Below are 19,392 nucleotides of genomic sequence, written 5' to 3'. Positions count from 1 at the left end.
CAATAGCGCACCGAGAGCAACCCGCATTTTGGTTTTCATGAAATATCCGCTTGCCAGTACTGTCATAAGTGCGCCTTCACCGAGAGGTAGTTGCCATTCCTTTCACGGCTTTTTCAAGCCTGAAAAAATGAAACGCTGACCACTCGTAATTTCCGTGATAGTGTGGCGGTGTGTAGCAGCGAACCGTTCTTGATTCTTTCTTTTTTCTCGCCTAACTAGTGGGCTTTGTGTTCATGTGCCAGTAAGTGGGGTAGAAGACATGTACAGTGCCCGAGGAAATTCTTTCTCACAAACAAGTGCGCTTTGTCTTGTACTACAGTTTCGAGAAACGAAGCACAAATGTATCAGTCACAAGGGACGGGAAGAAGTATTAAAGCGAATAACGTCCAGCACGCACGTGACCTGATTTTATTGGACTGTGCCCTTCAAGAGACCGAAAAACTGTGTTGTAAACTTCGGCGCTCCCGTCAAAAAAATAATAATAATAATAAATAAACTCTAAAGTTTGCCCGCAAAAACGACTGAAGGCCCAGGCTGGAGTAAGCAGACAAATATAATCTCTAGATTTCGAAGAATAGAAAGGTAATATTTTGCGCTCTGTGTCCTGCGTTTGTTTACTCGCACCAGTCTGGTCCTTAATTCTCGTTGCTTCGGTGCATCTACTCCAGTGTGTTTGACCAACCCAGGGTCACATTTTTCTTAAATATTCATTCGGTTGATTCTGGAATTCGGCTGAAACGAATTCTAGCTTCTCATTCATTTTACTTCAACGAAAAATTGTACAGCCTGTCTGTAGGTGATATATCAATCGATCTCGTGTGTAAACAGAGAGTTTCAGTCCGAGCGTTTGCGCACGGTCGAGAACGTAACGCAAGAAAAAAAAAACGAGAAAGAAAAAACGAAAACGTGGAAGGCAGCAGCAGCAGCTCTCTAAGGGACGTCCTGTGACGATTTGTGGTGATTCCAACACAACGTTTTAGAGAAGTATTCTTGAGTTGCTTGGCTATGCTCGACGAAACTGCTCATTGTCACATAGTCTGCCAGTGCGATACCAATTCTTCGCGCTCTTTCTGAAATGAGCTTCACGAGATGGCTGCACCATCGCCGCTGCTCATGCCTACCGCTCCGGTATTCTGCGTGCTGCAATATACGTTTATACGGAAAGCATAAACCTCACCTGGTGCAGAGGTCGTGCCGCCTTTCGCGTAGTCTGGTGTTACTGGAGACGTAGGCAGGCCGCCGCAACCGCGTTGGTGGCTACAGAGGGCACAGAGCTATGGTTGCAGTGGCCTGTCATAGTCTTACCTAAGTGTTGGTGTAAAGCGTCGGTAATGACATTGTGGCTAGCACACACTTCAGTTATGACATTTATTCGACGCGCACACTCATGCAACAGCAAAGCGCTGCAAACGCCTTTTAGTTGCACTAAAGTACGGTAGTTGGAAAAAGCCTCACTAGATGTCGCCACCAGCCTCGCTACTGTGGGGGAAAAAACAGGGAGGAGATTGATGCGAGCGTATCCGTTAAAGGCACCGATAGCGGTACAAGGGAAACAGGGAAGTTTCGAGGAAGATAAAAAGGGTTAAGGAGATTTATACAAAATTGCTAGAATGAAAAGCATGTATAGCGCACAGCCGTTTAGCTCGTGCAAGCTAGGGGACTATTTGGCTCCGCCCCGTTTCAAATTGGATCCCAATAACTCCTCCTCCTCCACCTCCACCTCCTCCTCCTCCTCCTCCTCATCATCATCATCTTCTTCTTCTTCTTTCTTCTCTCGCCAGCACCTCAGAGCAACCCTGTATTTCAGTAAGGGTCGTTCTTTTCGGGCAAGGTGGAACACCCGTATATATTACTGTAATGGCTGCATACAGAACACGTTTCGACGATGCCTTCTCTTTCGCATTGTCCCTCCGTCCCGCGGGAACCACCACCGCCAACCTCCAAGGCGCCAACCTGCCCATGTGCATGCGCTTCGCCACGCACATGTTCGGCAACGGCATCGGCACGCTGAGGGTCCTGCAGCACGCCGAAGGCGCCGAGACTCCGCCGCGACCCATCTGGGAGATATCGGGCGAGGCGGGCAACAGCTGGTACACGGCCCAGGTGCAGGTCGCCACCACCGAACCTTTCACGGTACGCCCATCTCACGCCTCGCTGAAACCTGGCTGCTCTAAAACGTTCGGATATCGCCGAGCCACCGCGGTTTTTAAAGGGATACAGTAAATAGCCCCTCTTATCTTCTCCCCAATCTCACTTAGCGGTTTTGTTTGGTTATACATCGTATAACCAATATAACTTGTCCTTTATAGTAAACCTTTAAAGGAAATGGCAAACTTGCGCTTCAAAGTGTGAACCAATGAATATTGGTTGTACGATTTCAAACCAATGGAACTTTTTCTTTCAATTAAACCTGAGAGAAACGTTTAACTTGCCCTTCAAAAGGGTGAGCAACGCAATGTTCAATTGACAAAAAAAGCAGGCCTGCATAAGGCGACCACGCCTTTTCAATTAGGAATACGGAAAAGACTGAATAGAAGTGACAAGAAAATGCTGAATGGACGCGAGAGGGGCGCTGCTATGGAGGCAGAGGAATAGAGGCCCTAGCATAGTGCTAACCTAAATGCTTTGTAGACATTGCAGTTGGTATTTTTTATAGTGTAAACAGGATTTATTAGATATCTTATCTGGAATCTAGCGCTATTATCACATATGGGTTAATTTACGTTATCAGGCGGTTCGCAGTCGCAGTGTGATGTCAGCAACTAAGTTTCACCAAATAACTTCCAAGTTCATTTAGAGCACATGCCCTTATTATGGAATTGAAGTTGAACAGTACTGAAGTCAAAACCGTTGAGCTAAAATCCTGTACATGTGGCGCCAGTTTCTCGAATTTCTCGCCAGCTCGAATTTCTGGCGATAGACATTGATATTTCAGTTAACACTGTTTCCAACCTCACCATTAAGTCTTAAATAAAACATAAATGCCCTTGTATCCTGCCCTAGGGCACCTCAAGAACTGCAGGTGTTCAAACTTATTATGTAGCCATTCAAGCACAGAGTATCTCATAGGTATAGTGTTGTGAAACATTAAGCCCCGCTCAACCCAGGTAGGAATATGGACACTAATAATCTATTCCCCTTATGGTATACACCGTTCCTATATGTTTTTTATTAATGCTCCGACGTCTTTTTTCAACTGAATACCATAATCTTTAAAGTGTTCCTTTCATTTTGTGACTCCGCTTTTAACCCTAACCCTCAGCTGATTCTCGAGGCCACTGTAGGCGCAAACTCCCTGGGCAACATCGCCATCGACAACATATCCTTCAGGGTAGGCACTTGCCCAAGTGAGTACTGATATTTTGGCTACGCTCGATTGTCAAAGTGCCCCGTTTCCCTCGCAAGTTATGCTACCTGTGTGTCCCGTTTTCACTCACCTTCTGCTTTAATCATTTTCAGTTTCACCGCAGACGGCTGCCAGAAATTCAGGTACGTTCTTTTGCCACACATATTAAGAATCATCTTTTTTTCATTGCGCAAGCATCTGGCATCAAAGTACCAAAGCTCAATGAACTTCTATACAAGATATTCTACCGATACCTTAGAGTTTGTTTGCAGTCAAACGTATATTTCTTTGCTCATATTCGATATCGTCATTTCCCCAGCACTTGTAGAGGGGAACATTAAACAAAAAAAGTTATATAAGTGAGTGACTCGAAAAGTACGGCGAGGCGTTTTGATAAAAGCTAGCATTTGTGCACACAAATGTTCTGAAAGGCCGCGGAGTGCAATTGTGTGCTTAAAAGCAAAAGCGCGGGAACGTCGTTGCCTGCAAAGCGCACACGTACAAACGTAAACAAGGTACGCTTAATATAGGTAAAGTCAAAAGATTACAGGGATGCGGTTCCCGCGAGAAAGCCAAATGTCAGCCGAGCTTCTAGCTCGCAGCCATTAAAAAATAGTGCAAGACTACGTTGCTCGCTAGCACTTCCACATTTTAAGTGTACAGGCAGATTTGCCCAGGCCCGGGACCATATTCTGCTTTTTCTTGCATCGTAGATCCCGTAATTTTGTGACCATGCTTGCACGTTGAAGCACAGAATGCGTCGTCGCAAGAAATGAAAATTACCTGCTCCACGGGCAACTGCACGGCTGACCACGCCCCAAACACGCAGGTGACTGCAACTTCGAGGAAGACACATGCGGCTGGACCAACCCTCACCCGGCAGATGGGTTAGACGATCTCGACTGGACCCGCCAGTACAGCTACGGGGTCAACGGACCGCCCGCGGATCACACCAAGCGAAAGCCGGACGGTCAGTGCGACCGTCCGTATGGATCGCACTCGCTTGTTCCAATAATGGAACCTGAACGTTTCTCACTTCATCAGTCAAATTGCTAATAATGTTGTATACGGCGCAACAAGCGCGAGCGTTTCAACCGTGGTAACTGGTAAAAAAAAAAAATGTGTCTGCGAGTTCTCGATGCTGCGCGGCAGGTACAGCGCAAGAGAGAAAACCAAACATGACCAGCCAGTCAGATTATACGATGTCTCTGGAATCCTAATATTGGTATGTTCCGCCTATTCATTTCCATGAGTCTTCGTCTGCACAAGCGTGCGCTCACCGTCAGTAGTTTGACACCTTCCAGAAACTAGCTACCGCTCACTCTGTGGCCTGCAACGGGTATCCATATTTGTGCCTAAAATTACGAAGGAGGAAGGAAAGATATTAAAACAAGATGTTTAACGTCTAGGTATATGCTGTATATAGCTGTATTGACTAGTATTCGTACCCTGCGATGTACTGGCTATTTACTTTTTATTTACTTTTTTCCCTATCATGTCGAATGTTAGACATATCTGAGGCTTATGTCGAGTAAAGTTGAATTCATTTGCCATACAGCATGCTGCCTGATCACGCTGTTTCGCACGCTACGTCTTAGCCGTGTTGTTATACACGGCATCAACAGTTGAACGCCACGTGCGTGGCGTGCGTTATATTTCCACAGTGCAATTTACACGCCGGAGCGTGTCCTTCGTTTGCCTTTCCTTATCCTCCGAACCCTCGGCCCCGTCCTCGCAGGATACTACATGAACCTGGCCAGCTCGAGCCACCTGCCCCAGCGGGGCGGCTCCAAGGCGTGGCTGGTGAGCCCCAAGCTCGGGCCGGACTCCGTGCTGCCCCGTTGCATCTCGTTCGCCTACTACATGTTCGAGCGGACCATCGACCCGGCGGGGCCCAGCCTGGGCTCCCTCCGAGTCCACGTGCTGCGCGACGCGGCGCCGGGTCTCTTCTCGCTGCAGACCGTGTGGAGGCTGAACAACCACCAGGGCCACCGGTGGATGGTGGCCCGGTGCCCCATCAAGCTCCCCGACGGGAACCCCATCAACGAGGCCTACCAGGCAGGTGGTGCAGGGTGTACACGCAATGGGCGATGGGTGAAATTGCAGCGTCTCTGTTCACAGACCTCAATCGCTTGATCCGCGCAAGATGGCGTACGTCGTGCAGGAAGTAGCGTCCATGCAGAGATATGCGAGGACGGTAATTACCCTGCTTGAGACCTCGGGCTTTGCGAACAGTGGACAATCACCGTGATCATGACGTGTTTACGGCTCTCGTTGAGGGAATGCATGTAAGCGCCCCTAACTGTATGCATCACTCTTTACCCTCCCCACGTGTAGGGTAGCAAACTGGACTCAGTCTGGTTAACCTCCCTGCCTTTCCGTCTTCCCTTCTCTCTCTCTCTCTTTAGAATTTTAACATCAGAGGTAAGTGAGAGCACTTCCTACGCTATACTGCGTCCGATTCACCTCTCGCAGCAGCAATGTGAGGTTGAAAGGGAATCTGTAGCGCCTATTGACGCCGTCTACGCAGGGATGTCGGCGCTATCGGTCGGCATTGCAAAAGATGAAAGCAATTCGGAGGACGCTTAAGGGGCTTCGATTTTTTAGAGTGGAACGCGATAGCATTAAAGGTTCCCTGACTTACACTTCCCGGCAACTGCAGCTTATGTAACCGTAACGTTTAGCGGGAAACGCTGCCGGCGAGCGCTATGCACGAAGGCGAGCTTTCTGGTAGAAACGCGGCCTCTTGCGTGGACCATCTGGATGGTGCTGTTGCAAGGCACCGAGTTCGGCGCGCCGCTCTGTGAACGGTAGGAACGCTGGAAAAGAGGTTTGTGTTTGAGTGTCCGCGTGACATAATTGTGTTTTCTCGTGTGTTCCAATTACAATCCCACGCTGTCATGTCTGTAAGCTGTGTGTGTGTTATAATTTTTCTGATGCACTTTACTTTGTGAAATTAACTAAGTTCGCTAACGTCTTTGCGCTACACGTAGGGCCTGCATGGTTGCGTATGCCTGGTGCATATGACTTCTGCCTCGCAAGACGGTCGGCGCCGGGCACACGACGCTCTACGGCGGGTTTTTCGCGACACGGGGCCCTTAATGCTATCGCGCTAATATACAGCCGTGCACTGCAATCATAATCATTAAACAGGCCGGTGTACAGTCTAGCCGCTGCTGGTGTATTTCCCAGGAAGTGCAATAAATGAGTTTATTTTACACTTTTGTAAGGGCGAAAGCGTTATATGCTCCATGAAGCGAAAAATCAGGCGTCCGTCGGGCGTTATCATCCGATGGTACCAAAACTCACGTGACCAAGTGATGACGTCATGTTCCCGGCGCTGGACCTGCTGCGGCTGGTGCTGCGAAATCCCACGACGAACCGCCACGGCGTCGGCCGGACGCTGTGACCCACACACAAAATTGAATGAAGGTGAATTAAAGGTGGATTAGGGCAGGATAACATATATTAAGCTGGATTAAAGTGGATCAAGGTGGATGAGCGTGTAATAAATTGAATAAGGTTCGATTAAGATTGGTACCAATCGGAGCAAGGTGGACTAAGGTGGAATTTTAATTAAAGGTGACAACTCAGACAAGTACGCATGCTACGCAAGAACAGTTTAGTGACTGTCAACTTTTTTTTTCCCTAGGACGTACTTCTACTTCTTGTGTATTCTCTTACGGGCGCGCAGGTGGTGCTGGAAGGCATCTGGGGCCATGGAAGGGTGGGCTACGTGGCAGTGGATGACATCAGCTTCTTCGACGGCGACTGCAACAGTTGAGTGTATGCTCGAAGTATGCGACAGCGAAAGAGCGTTTAGCGCAGCGAAGTCGACGAGCGCTCGCGTCGCATTGGTGCATTCGGCACATTCGACTAGAAGTCTTTCGCGTGCCTACGCTACGCGGCGGGCAGTGGCCTTAATCATTTTTATTCATCAGTGACACCCGTATAGGAAACGTTCACCTTCCAGAAGCGCTGGGAGTTAAAGCGCATAGAAGCGTTAACCGGTCGGCGGTCGAGACAAGCAAGAGGCGTTTGTGGTAGTGGTAGAAGAAAGGAAAGCAGAGAATAAATTGATAGGGCCGGATCCGATTCAGACATAGGTAGGCATGGAGGTTTTGAGAAATAGAGAAAAGATAGAGAAGACAGAGACAGGAAGCTAGGCTGATTAATATATAAAATTACTTGATTAGCGCAAGCGGTCTATCGTGACTATTCGTCACCGCCTCATTTCGAGGTGATTGCCAACAAATCGTCACCAGCAGCAGCATCGTCATCATCATTATCATTTAAGGTTTACGTCAATGGGCTTGCGGTTACATAGGCTATATTACCGCTTGCGACCAAGCAATGAATGAGTACAGATGAGATGCAAGAACAATAAGCCGCATCAGTGAACTGAGGTTCATCTTATGTCTGAGCGTTTTTTTTTTCTTGCGTTCGGCCGCTGTCGCTTAGCTCGCCATCACTGACCGTTGCTCTGTTTGTTACGCTGCGTGCACACGTAAGCGCATGCGCACATACAACTGCGCGCAAACGTAACATTTGCCCCCAGTCCACGCCGCGCGATTTTGATGCGAAAGCGTGAAATGGCTCATCGATAGAAAAAGCCGGTGTCTGTAATCTGTAGGAGTGAAACGGAAGGTAAATGCACGTTGGCTGCGATGCCACAGCGCCAGCGCGCTTCGACGGAGCAGAGCGGGTGAAAGGGGGACAACTGCTGCTGGAGTGGTGCTCCATGTGTTGCGTGAGGGGAGGGGGAGCCGCGACGCCACGTCATTTTCGCTCTCTTTCCCTCTCAGAAGCCTGTGTTATCCGCACGTTCCTTTGTCCGCGCAAGCTCTCGTCTACGTTCTAAGTGGGCCTCGGTAGGGCGAAATCAAAGCGCGCCCCAAGCGCCTCAATGCACTCGTTTGCCCGCGAGGAGTTCATAACTGGAGAGACCGCTCAGCGGCGTTCAATTGGACATCAATGCTTTCGCGTTCACAAGTCGTAAGAAGTGCTTAGGTATCTGGGATTTATGAAAAGTGAGATATTAGACATGACATTATGGTACAGCTACCGGTAACTCTTGTTTAAAGCGCAGTTAAATGCCTGAAGAACATTTTCACGTAGGAATAACGACGATATATATTTAGCAAGGAGCAACAAAAACCACGCACACACACACAGACACACTTAAAAACGCGCAAGGCGTAGGAGGTTTCATGTAACAGAAGAATTATCATCCACCCAAGAGTAGAACAAAGCCACCAACAAAATATATTCTGGTTATCTAGAAGGAAAATAAAGTTCGCGTCGTGGCTTGGAGACTGAACACTACACCAATTTTCCGAGGTTGTCCCTCTATCACACGAGCTAACCAGGCTGGTAGCAGGTGGCAGCCCGACCCCTAATTAGTCGACAAATCGACCAATATTGTCAAGCAGATACGGCTGTCACTCACTGTTTTACATGTGACACATAGAAACATTGCGATGCAGTTTAGTAAACGAGGTGCCAACGCAGATTAGCCCGTCTAACGCCAGTGCGCTACGTAGCGCAAGGAATGCAGTAATTTTTTTTTACTCAGTAAACTTGCACCCCCACCGGTCCGCTTTCAATGGCGCGTAGATGGTAATACAAGGAATTCGTCATCATGTAAGAGTCGCTCGGGTTGCTGTTATAAGGGTGTGAAAGATAATCATTGCACATAATTTAAGTGTCGCACTTGTGTTGCAGCTCCATCTGCATAAACAACATCTTTGTTACTTTCGTCTAGCGTTTCCGGAAAAGGCCAAGGCTATTCCAGGTAAGCCACTCTTGCAATTTTCGCTTCCTCCTCGTTGCATCCGCTCCTTCATTCTCCGCTTTGCAGAACAGCTGGTACCCGTGTTAGAGAAAGTGATCGGGCATGGTGTGATATCTCTTCCGGGTCCTGTAGGGTAGATATGCTTTGGTGTAAAATCCACGAAGCCTCGGTCACATGAACGGAGTGATGCCGCTTACAATTAGCCTCCCCCAGAAAAGCTGTGGCAGATGTTACACAAGGCATTACGCCCTCACTAATGAGCAGGATAAAGCGATTACATCTTTCGTTATGCGTTACGCTATGCGTCTATCGGCCATTGAAACTACGGATAGAGCATAAAATCTGTCGCAATAGTTCCCAGGCCATATGTACAGCTTGTGGCGAGCTCGCACGTATTTTCGTGCAACGATGCTATTGTTGCTTGAATTGGACTTACTTTAGTGTAGATAGTTCTCTATAGGCCTCTAGGAAGTCACAATATACGTCACTTGCATAGAAAGGCTCGCGAGCAAAAAAAAAAAAAAAAGAAAAAAAAAAGTTCGCCGACCAACGGGGACTCCTAAAGATAATTTGTTTTTCTCCGTAGCCTGCGCGTGCAGGCTGAAATCAAGTAGTACAGCCTATGTGTGCGGGTTGGATTAATGCAATGTATCGAAGCAATTCAGGGTTGCCCGGTGCTTTGCTGGAAGAGATTTCATTTAATTATTTACATTTTGCTGATACCAAACTTTTTCTCGCGTGCGTACATTGAGGATTCGTCTTTCAATCGGGTCCCCCGACGGGTGTCATCTTACCATAAATATCATGAATTGTGCGTTCTGTTATCTTTGTGTCAAGTCTATTCTACAGCTCGTGTTCGCCTATACTCAGCCTTCTCCTAATGATATCTTCCGCTCGCATCTTAGCCTCCGCTCACCTGATCATATATCCCAAGTCTTCCTGACTTTTATGCGTGCCTCCTCATTTTTGAGACTGAAAGACAATGAACTGTACTAAAATTTCTGACTCGCGTTTGTTGCTCACACCTAGCAGCTGAAACTAATCGTGTCTACATTGTCAAACTTTTTGCATGAGGTATCTTAGTCCTTAAGCATCCATGCAGGTAACGTCGAAGAGCAAAGCTCTCCTCTTGGAATTACAAAAAAAAAAAAAAAAGTCGCAGACAGCACGCCCCCCACGCAGTGAAAAATGTCCGAACTGACCGCCGTTACCTGTGTCTGCATACTTCTGGGACACGCGATCTTCAGTTGCTAAGATTTCCGCTGATGCCTATTCAACCGTGAAAGGCTGCCTGTTTTTTTTTCAATTTCTTGTAAGGCTGTACAACAGAAGAGTGATCTCTTTCAACCGCGTGCCAGCTACAAGCCACAGACAAGGCCTCGGAGATTACCCCCGCGCCCGTTTAATCGCGTGCGAAGGTGATCTCGGAGGCCACTCTGTCGATTAGCAGTCTCGCACGACAACCGCCAGTCGCGTGCGTGCATCCGGCCACACGGTGTAACGCCGGTGCTGTACGCAGGCGAGTGTTCTTTCGAACGCGACATGTGCGGCTGGATGAACTACACGGAATCGGCGCCGACGACCAACCTGGTGGGGCGTGTCGGATCGGTTCCCAGGGACTCGCTCACTTGGAGGCTTGCTTCGGTGGTGAGCCGACCGGCCAACCTGCAGGACCACACCTACCGGGCACCGAGTGAGTTCCCCGCTTAACTCGTGGCCTCAGAGATCTCTGTGGTCGGCCATGCTTCGCTTTACGTTCTTGTAGCGGAATGAATCAGTTTTTATGAGAATGTCATCTTGAAAAAAAAAAGGGGGGGTGGAGTAGCCGTGCTGCTACCAAGCTTTCTTGATTCGCCATAAGGCTGTGTCTATTCTTTGCGCTTAACACGACGCTTTACATTAGAGCTCCTATGTCAATATACACAGGAACGAAGAAATAATTTTTTGTAACCCTGGGAAGTGTATATTTAATCTATGCAATATCTTTATAGATGCTCTTGGAAATTGCGACATTATAAAAACAAGTGAACAGTTTGCAGCTTTGTAACTCAGAATGAAACAAAAATTATGATCTCGCAACTCTGTAAACTGCACCTAATAATACATCTGCAGCGATAAAAATTGATGTATTATAATATATACTACTGATTCCTGGGTAGGTCTTCTGCAATACCCTCGCAACGTTTTTCACAGTTTCACTTAATTTGTAAATTCATGCGTTACGCTTTCTCGCTTGGAATGTTCTGATAGATGCAGTTTCCAGAGTGGCGATATCTGTTCTTGGTACAATGTTTGTGAAGGGTGTGTAAACTTTTATTGCTTCTGTTGCTTTTAACTTATCGATTTTGGGAAACCTTTGTTAAAGAAATACCGAGGTCCTAAATTGCTGTAATTTAACCTTCTCTCTCAAACCGAACAAATTTCTTTTGAATCGCTCCAACGGTTGACTCATAAACGCCTCTCTGCATTTTACGTGCACTTGAGCAGGGAAATCTGAGTTCTGATCGATGAGCAGGGCAACGAATATGATGTTCTCTCCATCTTGTAACTTCCAGAACTTTACACCACCAAGCCCCCAGCGTGCGTGTGTTCTTGCAGCGCCACGTGGTGTAGATTTACAATGTTCCCATCCACCTGTCGCTTTATCGAAACGCTCTCGCTTCCTGCTGAACATTCTATTGCGCGGCCTGCTTCAACACAGAAGAGCCAATTTTCTGAGAGCTACCGCATAAGACAGCGATTGTGGAGAAACGGCTAAGTTAGACCACATGCTCTGGCGGTGTACCCGGTCACGCTCTATAATCGATAACAGCTCGTCCAGATGGGAGGCGCTTCTCCGCAGCCCTCTTCTGGCTGACCAACTCTGGGCTGTCCAGCAGGCCCACGATGCGGCCGTGAGGTTTGGCCTTCCGGTTCCCACGTGGAAGCGGCCCGCTTCGTGATGACTCACGATCTGCAGGACCTCAATAAAGTTTTGCCATTCCATACCATACCGCATAAGACAATGCTTTCGCGGCAAAGGACAGCAGCAAATGCGTGGTAATCACCGTTAATGCTTTGTTCGTGCGACTCTGGTAAACAAGCCGGGCAGTAATCAAGGCGCATGTCCTCGTGGTGGGAATCTTGAGGCCCAGATACTGATTTCGTGATATCTCCTTCCCCAATTTTTCGAAGTGGCTCATTGTGATCCTTCCACTTACTTTTTTTCTCTGCAAAGCGTTCGTTCTAAGTTCGAGCGTGACGCAACTATGTGGTTCACAAACTCCTGCCTCTCAGTTCTCACCACCTCTTCCAAATCATAGGCACCCTTTGTACGCCGAAGGAAACGGCGCCACCACTTGAATGAAAACGACGACCCACAAAAGAGTACGCAGCTCCAACGCAACACTTTTGAAATCTATGCAAAGTGCAGCTTTCGTTAAGCAGTTAATTAAATGATACAAAACACTTGACCTCCTTCAACGCGTTTTGCAGGATTAGCGATGAAGTGCCTGCCCGGCAAATCAGCTACACGCGGCACGTGATCTAGGCGACCGCGAATTACACTGTCTTCGGGATCGGCTCGCTCTTGCTCGCGGCGTCTCCTGTATCGGCCCAGTTTACTACTTCACTATCTGCTGGACTGACACACGTTAATCGGCACAAAGCAGACAAGCAGCTGGTCTTTTATTCTTAAATATAGCAACAACCTTAGTAAATTTTAATTGTGTCCGAGGGTTTCCTATCAGTGTGTGTGCATTTTACGCGCAAGCGTAACTGGCCCGCTTGCGAAATCGACGAATGTGCGTTTGAAGCCGCGAAGGAAGCGAAGAAGAAAGGCGCTTGGAGATGAAGAGAATCGTGCGCCAGTGGAAGTGCGAAGGAGCGCGCGGCAAAGTAACGCCACGTACAGGCGAGTGTAGATGACGTCAAGCGAAGAAGGGGATGGAGAAACGAGGAGAAGCGTCACGGAGGAGGAAGGTAGGCGGAGGCGCGCTGGGTTGACATCCTCTGGCATATGGTAGGGGTTGTGTGAACTTTATGGAGCTACAGGGCCTGTCTTGTGATCGAGTGGCCTATACCACCGCGTGAGCAGGACGGAGCAGCAACGTAAGCGGTGGCGGGCTGAACGCGAGTCGACCGACCCCGAAGTCGTCGCCGAGCGCCGCGCACAAGCCTATCAAGTCCGGCAAAAGACGTGGCGTTCGCGTGCGCAGGAGACTCCCGAGGAATGGGCCTGGCGGCTTGCGACCGTGCGCGCGTTTATCATGCGAGACGCCGTAGCTCAGGAACTCTCCAACAGCGTGAAGCCTGTATGAATTGCGATAGCAAATTATTGGGCAGCTATACCAAGTAAAGATAGTTGTTTTATCGGACGTATAAATTTCCAAACATTCGCTAGCTAACTAAATTAACAAACACGGTGTCAGCGCGCATAGGCAAACCTCGGACACTGGCTGTCAAACGCTGCAATCAGGAAACGCGGCAGCAGCAGAGAGCGATTGACCTTCGTGCTGCCGCTCGCATCACCCCCCCCCCCCCCCCCCCCCCAACGCGAACTAAGCCGCGAAAACACAGCGAAGCGTGGACCCTGTACCCGTGGCAGATGGCTTTAAAGATACAGCGACCTGGCCGCGCGCGCGCGGCCCCCCGGGCCGTCCGGTGAGAACGCGCCCCCCTCCCTACCCTCGCCCCGAAGCCTTGCGCGCGACGGAAGGCGGCGCGCTTCGTCCCATATTTCGGCCGTTGCGTGCGTGAGTTTGATTTGTGATCGCTCGCACACCCTTGTACGTAGAGCATACTGCTCGCGGAGGCGATTTTATCACCCTTGAAGTTTCTGCGGAACCTCACGCCGACGTCCACGGCAGAAATGCGCCTGGAGTGTCAATATATTGTAATCGCAATTATATAAAAATTGCACCCATACGTTTGCGCGCAAATCGCATTCACGAAGGGAAACGTCTCTGTAATTTTTGTTCTGCTTACACTTCCTGGGACGAGAATCTGGGATGCATTAGAATGAAATCAAACACCGTGTGGCGGGTAACGCAGCCAACTTTCTATCATAGCTAGAGCGTACATTAGGGTTATTCGTGTTATCTTTGCTAAGTATTACAACAACGCGTAAATCAAGGGACGAAACATAAAAGAGACATACGGCAGAATTCTGACCGCGTTGATTGAGGCCTGAGGCGTTCGTGTTCTTCTCTCCGTTCCTCATTTGCCCGCGTTTTCTTATCCTGCCTTTCGGGGGGAAGAAAAAGCCCCAGACACCATTCGATCTTTCAGCACTCACTGTGCCTTCTTTCCGCCATCTTCACAGCCGGCTACATCTTCTTCGACATCTTCAACCAGAACTCGGTGCAGAACCCGGTGCTCCGCAGCGCCCCGATCCCGGCGCTCGAGGGCCAGAGCGAGCGCTGCCTCAGCTTCTGGTTCGCGCCTTTCGGCCGCGGAGAGTCGTCCACGCTGAGCGTATTTCACGCACCCGAGGCGCCACCGGGCGGAGACGACGCCGGTGCCGCCAACGGCAACGCGGCCGCCCCGCGGACTCTGCTGTGGCGCTTGTCGACGCGGCGCATGGACACCAGCCGGCCGGACTGGCGATACGGCCAGGTCAAGGTGGCCGCCGAGGCGCCGTTCAAGGTCAGTTAAACCTCGGCTGGAGCAATAAATGTTCTTACAAAAAAATCAATGCCGTTTTGCCCCGTGGATGACCAGCGGGGCTGTAAACATCGTGGTAAAAAAGCTTGTGCTGAATACTTTATTGGCATCACTCATGGTCACTAGCAGTGACGGTCACAATGGTTCTGTGGCCGCTGTGATTTACGCAGATCGGCGTACTCGCAAATGCAAACTCATGCTTTGTTAACGTCAAATCGATGCACGTACGCATTCGATGGCTTAGCGATCTGGAGGGACTTTCCGTTCGAGCCCGCCGCTTACGGACAGCCTCCTCGGCACACTCCGCGCTGGTTCGTGCAACCTGCCGCTCTCGCTCACGCTCGCTCACATCTGCGGTCCCGAAGGTGGCCTCGTGAGCAGCTTGTTCTTCGGCAGTACGCACTACGCGCGACCTCCCTATACTAGGGCACTAAGCATACTAACGGTCTATTCGGTTCTTTGGGCAGGCGCGGAAACCCGGCAGATGGCTTGTTAGCAATCCACCTGTCACACCGAATGATCGATGCTCGCTACGGCCATTAGCACTCCCTCGGCGCAGCCAAACTGAACAGCTGGCTAAGTCAGGAGCTGGGGTAGTTGAGAAAACCGCATCACCTTCGCTCTTCGCGGCATCTCGAACGTTACCAATCACCATCAAATCGTTCAAGAAGCACAGCCTGTCGCACACCGAACTACTCAATCCGAAATGTCTGTCCAGAAAGTTCCCCTGAAATTTCGCATGCGCACCCTTGTATAATTTAGTGGCGTGGTACCTGCGTCGCTTCGCCACATACACCCTCGTCCCCCCCCCCCCCCCCCCTCGCCGCTTACGGGCAGCTGCGCTTCACTGCCACTCGTCGCCCGTTTTCTACCTCTCCTCTTGCTACGCCGTGTGTCAGCACATGACTTACTGGTTTGCTTCGCCTTCTCATAGAGGGCGGCGTTACGTGGTATTGGGTGCTTTCTTAGCTTTCCTCACTTTACGCGAGGTGTCAGCACATGCCTTACTGGTTTGCTGTGCCTCCTCATGGAGGGTGGGCGAGTTTTGAGGCACGGACATTAAAAAATCTACGGGAGGGTAGACATATACAGCTTCGCTTTAAAAATTCATTACTAACGGGAAATGTGGCCTTGAGATCTGTCAGCTACCACGAGGATGACATTTAGCACATCTATTTGCATAACTTTCCTACTTGTTGCTTCCGACGTTCCTGTTGCGTATCAATGCATTAGCATTAGGAGCGTCAAATGGGAAGAAAGTGTATCTGCTGAATGAACTCGTGAACAACGCTTTGCAATGTGATGAATGCAGTCTAAATCGTGGACCCGTGACCTTAAAGAGTTTCCACGCGCAGGTAAAGCGTTTCTCTCGCATCTAACACTAAATTGTCACTGAATTGTTCTTTTTTTACGCTTAGTGTGTCTAAATTTCACTTTAAAAATATTTTTTAAACTCAGGAAGGCAACAGGCTCATGCGCGCTTGCGCAGTCATTCCGAATTGGGGCTTTAATAAGGCGATACTTCATTGAAAATGATAAATTTGCAGTCCCACATCCGGGCTGGAAACCAGAACCAGAGGGACCGAAGTGAGACTGGTGCACCTGTGCTATCCACCATTACGAGGCTGGTTGAAACCATTGTACTTGCAAGTTGCAGCTCCGGTAGACTACTAGCGCCAGTTTCTTCTAGTAATTTTTTTGTCAGAAGCTCTACACTCTATAGAACGCCAATCCAAGTTTAGAGGATGCATATTAGCTTTACCCAATTCCCTAACCTGCAGAGAAAGAGAGAGAGAGAGAGAGAACTGGGTAATAAAGGAAACGCGAAGAAGTTAATGAGACTGAGCATACTTGGCCACCCTGCGATGGGTAAGGGTGAAAAGGGAACTAAACGGTCAGTTGAGGAGAAAAGGAAAGTTCACAGCACGCCTGCGCGCACACGCTGAAGCGTTCGTTGTCCCCTCAGCCTCAAGAGGCCACATGTGCAGCGCTTTTGTGGCATTGTGTGCATCGCGCATGCGCGAGGCCACGGTCCCCGAAAACTTCTTTTCCGAAGAGGAATGTCTTCGTAATTGCCTCAAATTGGGGGGGGGCCGAGAGCGAGCTTTCATCCTCGCATGAAGGGCAGTCACGTGATAGGCGGCGCTATTGGGCTTTTCGTGTACAACGCGTATTACGATTAATGCTCTCCTCCCTACCTGTTCGGAACTCTTCGGAATAGTTACCCCGAAGAAAAAAGAATTTCATTTTCAACCTCCGTGGAGTACCTTATCCTCCAGATTTGCAGGAAAGAACCCAGCAGCAATCTTTTATGACCAGTTCTCATTGCCAAGACGGCTCTTAGAACCGCACATATTTTTTTATATTTCTGCTATGAGAAAAAGGAGTAGCCGTCACCAATATACGTTGACTACATCTCTTTCTTTTATATTCATTTCAATAAAAAAAAAACGCGAAGCAAATATTTTGATCGAATGACAAGGGGGCACGTGCACTGTGGCATCTTGATAGTACGTGGAGAAAGCGGCCTCTCAAGTTCGTTCAGACAAAAGAAAATATAAACAAGAAAACTTTCGTTTACGTTACTCCATGAAAGAAAAGTGACCCCGTCGTGTTCTGCTCCGCTCATTGCTAGTCCTAGATAGCAGTGTAATCTTGTGATATTAAGAACGTACTTCGCCACAAGCGTGGTCTGCGAGAATATAGTTAGATCTCTCCCCAAATGGCATCAACTTTCTTGAACAAAGGTCTGTGGCAACAAGGAGATCGATCGATCACTAATATTGTAAGTTGGTGCATTCATCCAATTTCCAATTTATCATAGCTTTCTATTAGATTTTTTTTGTAAATATCTTTATAGATAATTCGTCGCATTAAAAAAAAATATAGCTGAATTCTTCAAAGTATAGAAGGCAGTATTTAAATGTGTGGCCTCATGTCTTAACGTGAGTTGTCGGAAATTATGCACTTCTATAAGAGGTGTAATATTTAAGGCATCGTGATTCTGCACGAAAGATGCACTGCACAAATCTTTAAGCTTCATCTGTTAGAGTGCCTGAAGCAATCAATTAAGAGCGTCGTGTTTGACCTCAACTGACAAGAAATTGTTGCATAATTTACGAGGTTTAAAGAAGTACTTTTCATTAATTTACTTATTTACTGATATATTTATTTGTGAGAAGAAAGCAAATGAATTACGAAAGCAAAACTGGAGAATAATAAAGCAAAACTAGAAGTGCATTATAGAAAGGTGTTTAACGTGTGAATTCCATGCACTTCAGGGCTACCAATATATTCGAATGCTTCCCCTGAGTTACTCCACAGAATACTGATATCATTTCTTACACGCGAGTTTCAGAGCTTCAAACTTCATGCCTTAATTTCTTTTCTTCTGATTTTGGGCATCTTTTGGATAGAAAAATGATGGCTTAAATCAAACATCAACTTCTGGGAAGTACAAATATATACGTTTTTTTTTCTTTTAGGTGCAACAAACATAATGAATATGACTGCAGTACACACCCAACAGAATAATTTCGACATTTTCATGTATTAAGATAGGAGCACCCCTTAACAGCAACCTTATTACTAAGCACATGGGAACGTAGTTTTGTCAATCGATTTCCATTTATTTGGCGGGAAAAGGCAGCATATTAGCGTAGAACATGAATAGCATTGTGGTTTCCCACACATTTTTTCTTACTTGAAGCACAAACCGCACCATCGCTACATCAGTGAAAAGTCACGTGTTTCAACATATTTGCCTAAATGCAGGCATTTTCCTTTGATAAACGAATTCTCAAGACTAATTACGCAGGCTCGCAAGCCCCTACACATTTCAAGTTTAGTAGTATTAACGTCACTCGACGTCATCAGTATATTATTTTCTACAAGAGTATCAAAATCGTTTAGATGTGTCTTATAGTCAAAAACTAACTTCGACATCTGGTTTCAGCTTGCTCAGAAACGTCTTGTCGTAGTTGTTGCAAGGGTGCTGTCAGTGAGGTACTTTTTCGACATGGGTTTAAGGAGAAGGGAAACGGTTAGGTGGGGCTGTTCGTTGGCTCCATGTTGAACAAGATATTCGAATCTTCTCGACATTTATAAGCGTCTTGAATAAATGTCGATCACCATGACGAATAATGGCACGCAGCCCGGTCTTATTGACTATATATTAGCCTTTTTTCTAGCCTGTCGCTCAGTTACTTTTCTTGCGCGTGGTCAGCAAAATAAATTCACGGGGCGCCGTTTTACATTGTTTCAGATACACTTCGAAGGGGAGGCCACGGACGGAGGCTTCGCATTGGACGACATTACCATGTACGAGGGGAACTGTGAAAGTAAGTTCTGCACCGCGCGCGTAAACTGAATTCCATTCGATTGGTTTTTCACGAACTATCGAGGCGACGCTAAACGCGCAGGTGCCTCACAGTTATATCTCTGCACTTTCACACAGTGTTTCAGCAGCACTCCGCGCAAAGCAAGAGCCGGAAATGACAGAACTTATACGAAAAGGACAGAAAAATTGACGAGGTTGACACCGCTTGGCTACCCTGCACATTGGAGGAGGAGGAAAAGAAACGGAAGTGAGGGGAAAGGGTACTAAAAT

At 48.0% G+C, this 19,392-nt stretch overlaps 1 protein-coding gene across 1 annotated transcript in view; it reads left to right on the top strand.

Moving 5' to 3' along the window:
- The window catches only part of LOC142560608 (MAM and LDL-receptor class A domain-containing protein 1-like), a 50,985-nt gene that overhangs the window by 29,753 nt on the left and 1,840 nt on the right, over window positions 1-19,392 (top strand). Inside the window, exons 9-18 of the mRNA XM_075672822.1 lie at window positions 1,946-2,133; window positions 3,263-3,347; window positions 3,460-3,489; window positions 4,176-4,316; window positions 5,085-5,404; window positions 7,041-7,125; window positions 9,111-9,140; window positions 10,660-10,833; window positions 14,443-14,765; window positions 19,048-19,123. Of these exons, the coding sequence (XP_075528937.1) occupies window positions 1,946-2,133; window positions 3,263-3,347; window positions 3,460-3,489; window positions 4,176-4,316; window positions 5,085-5,404; window positions 7,041-7,125; window positions 9,111-9,140; window positions 10,660-10,833; window positions 14,443-14,765; window positions 19,048-19,123 (1,452 nt within the window). The remainder of the gene's footprint in view (window positions 1-1,945; window positions 2,134-3,262; window positions 3,348-3,459; window positions 3,490-4,175; window positions 4,317-5,084; window positions 5,405-7,040; window positions 7,126-9,110; window positions 9,141-10,659; window positions 10,834-14,442; window positions 14,766-19,047; window positions 19,124-19,392) is intronic.

The sequence above is a fragment of the Dermacentor variabilis genome, chromosome 10 (assembly GCF_050947875.1).
Source record: "Dermacentor variabilis isolate Ectoservices chromosome 10, ASM5094787v1, whole genome shotgun sequence".
Lineage (NCBI taxonomy): Eukaryota > Metazoa > Arthropoda > Arachnida > Ixodida > Ixodidae > Dermacentor > Dermacentor variabilis.
The sequence above is the reverse complement of the archived record's forward strand: the minus strand, read 5'-3'. Positions and strand labels throughout refer to the sequence as shown.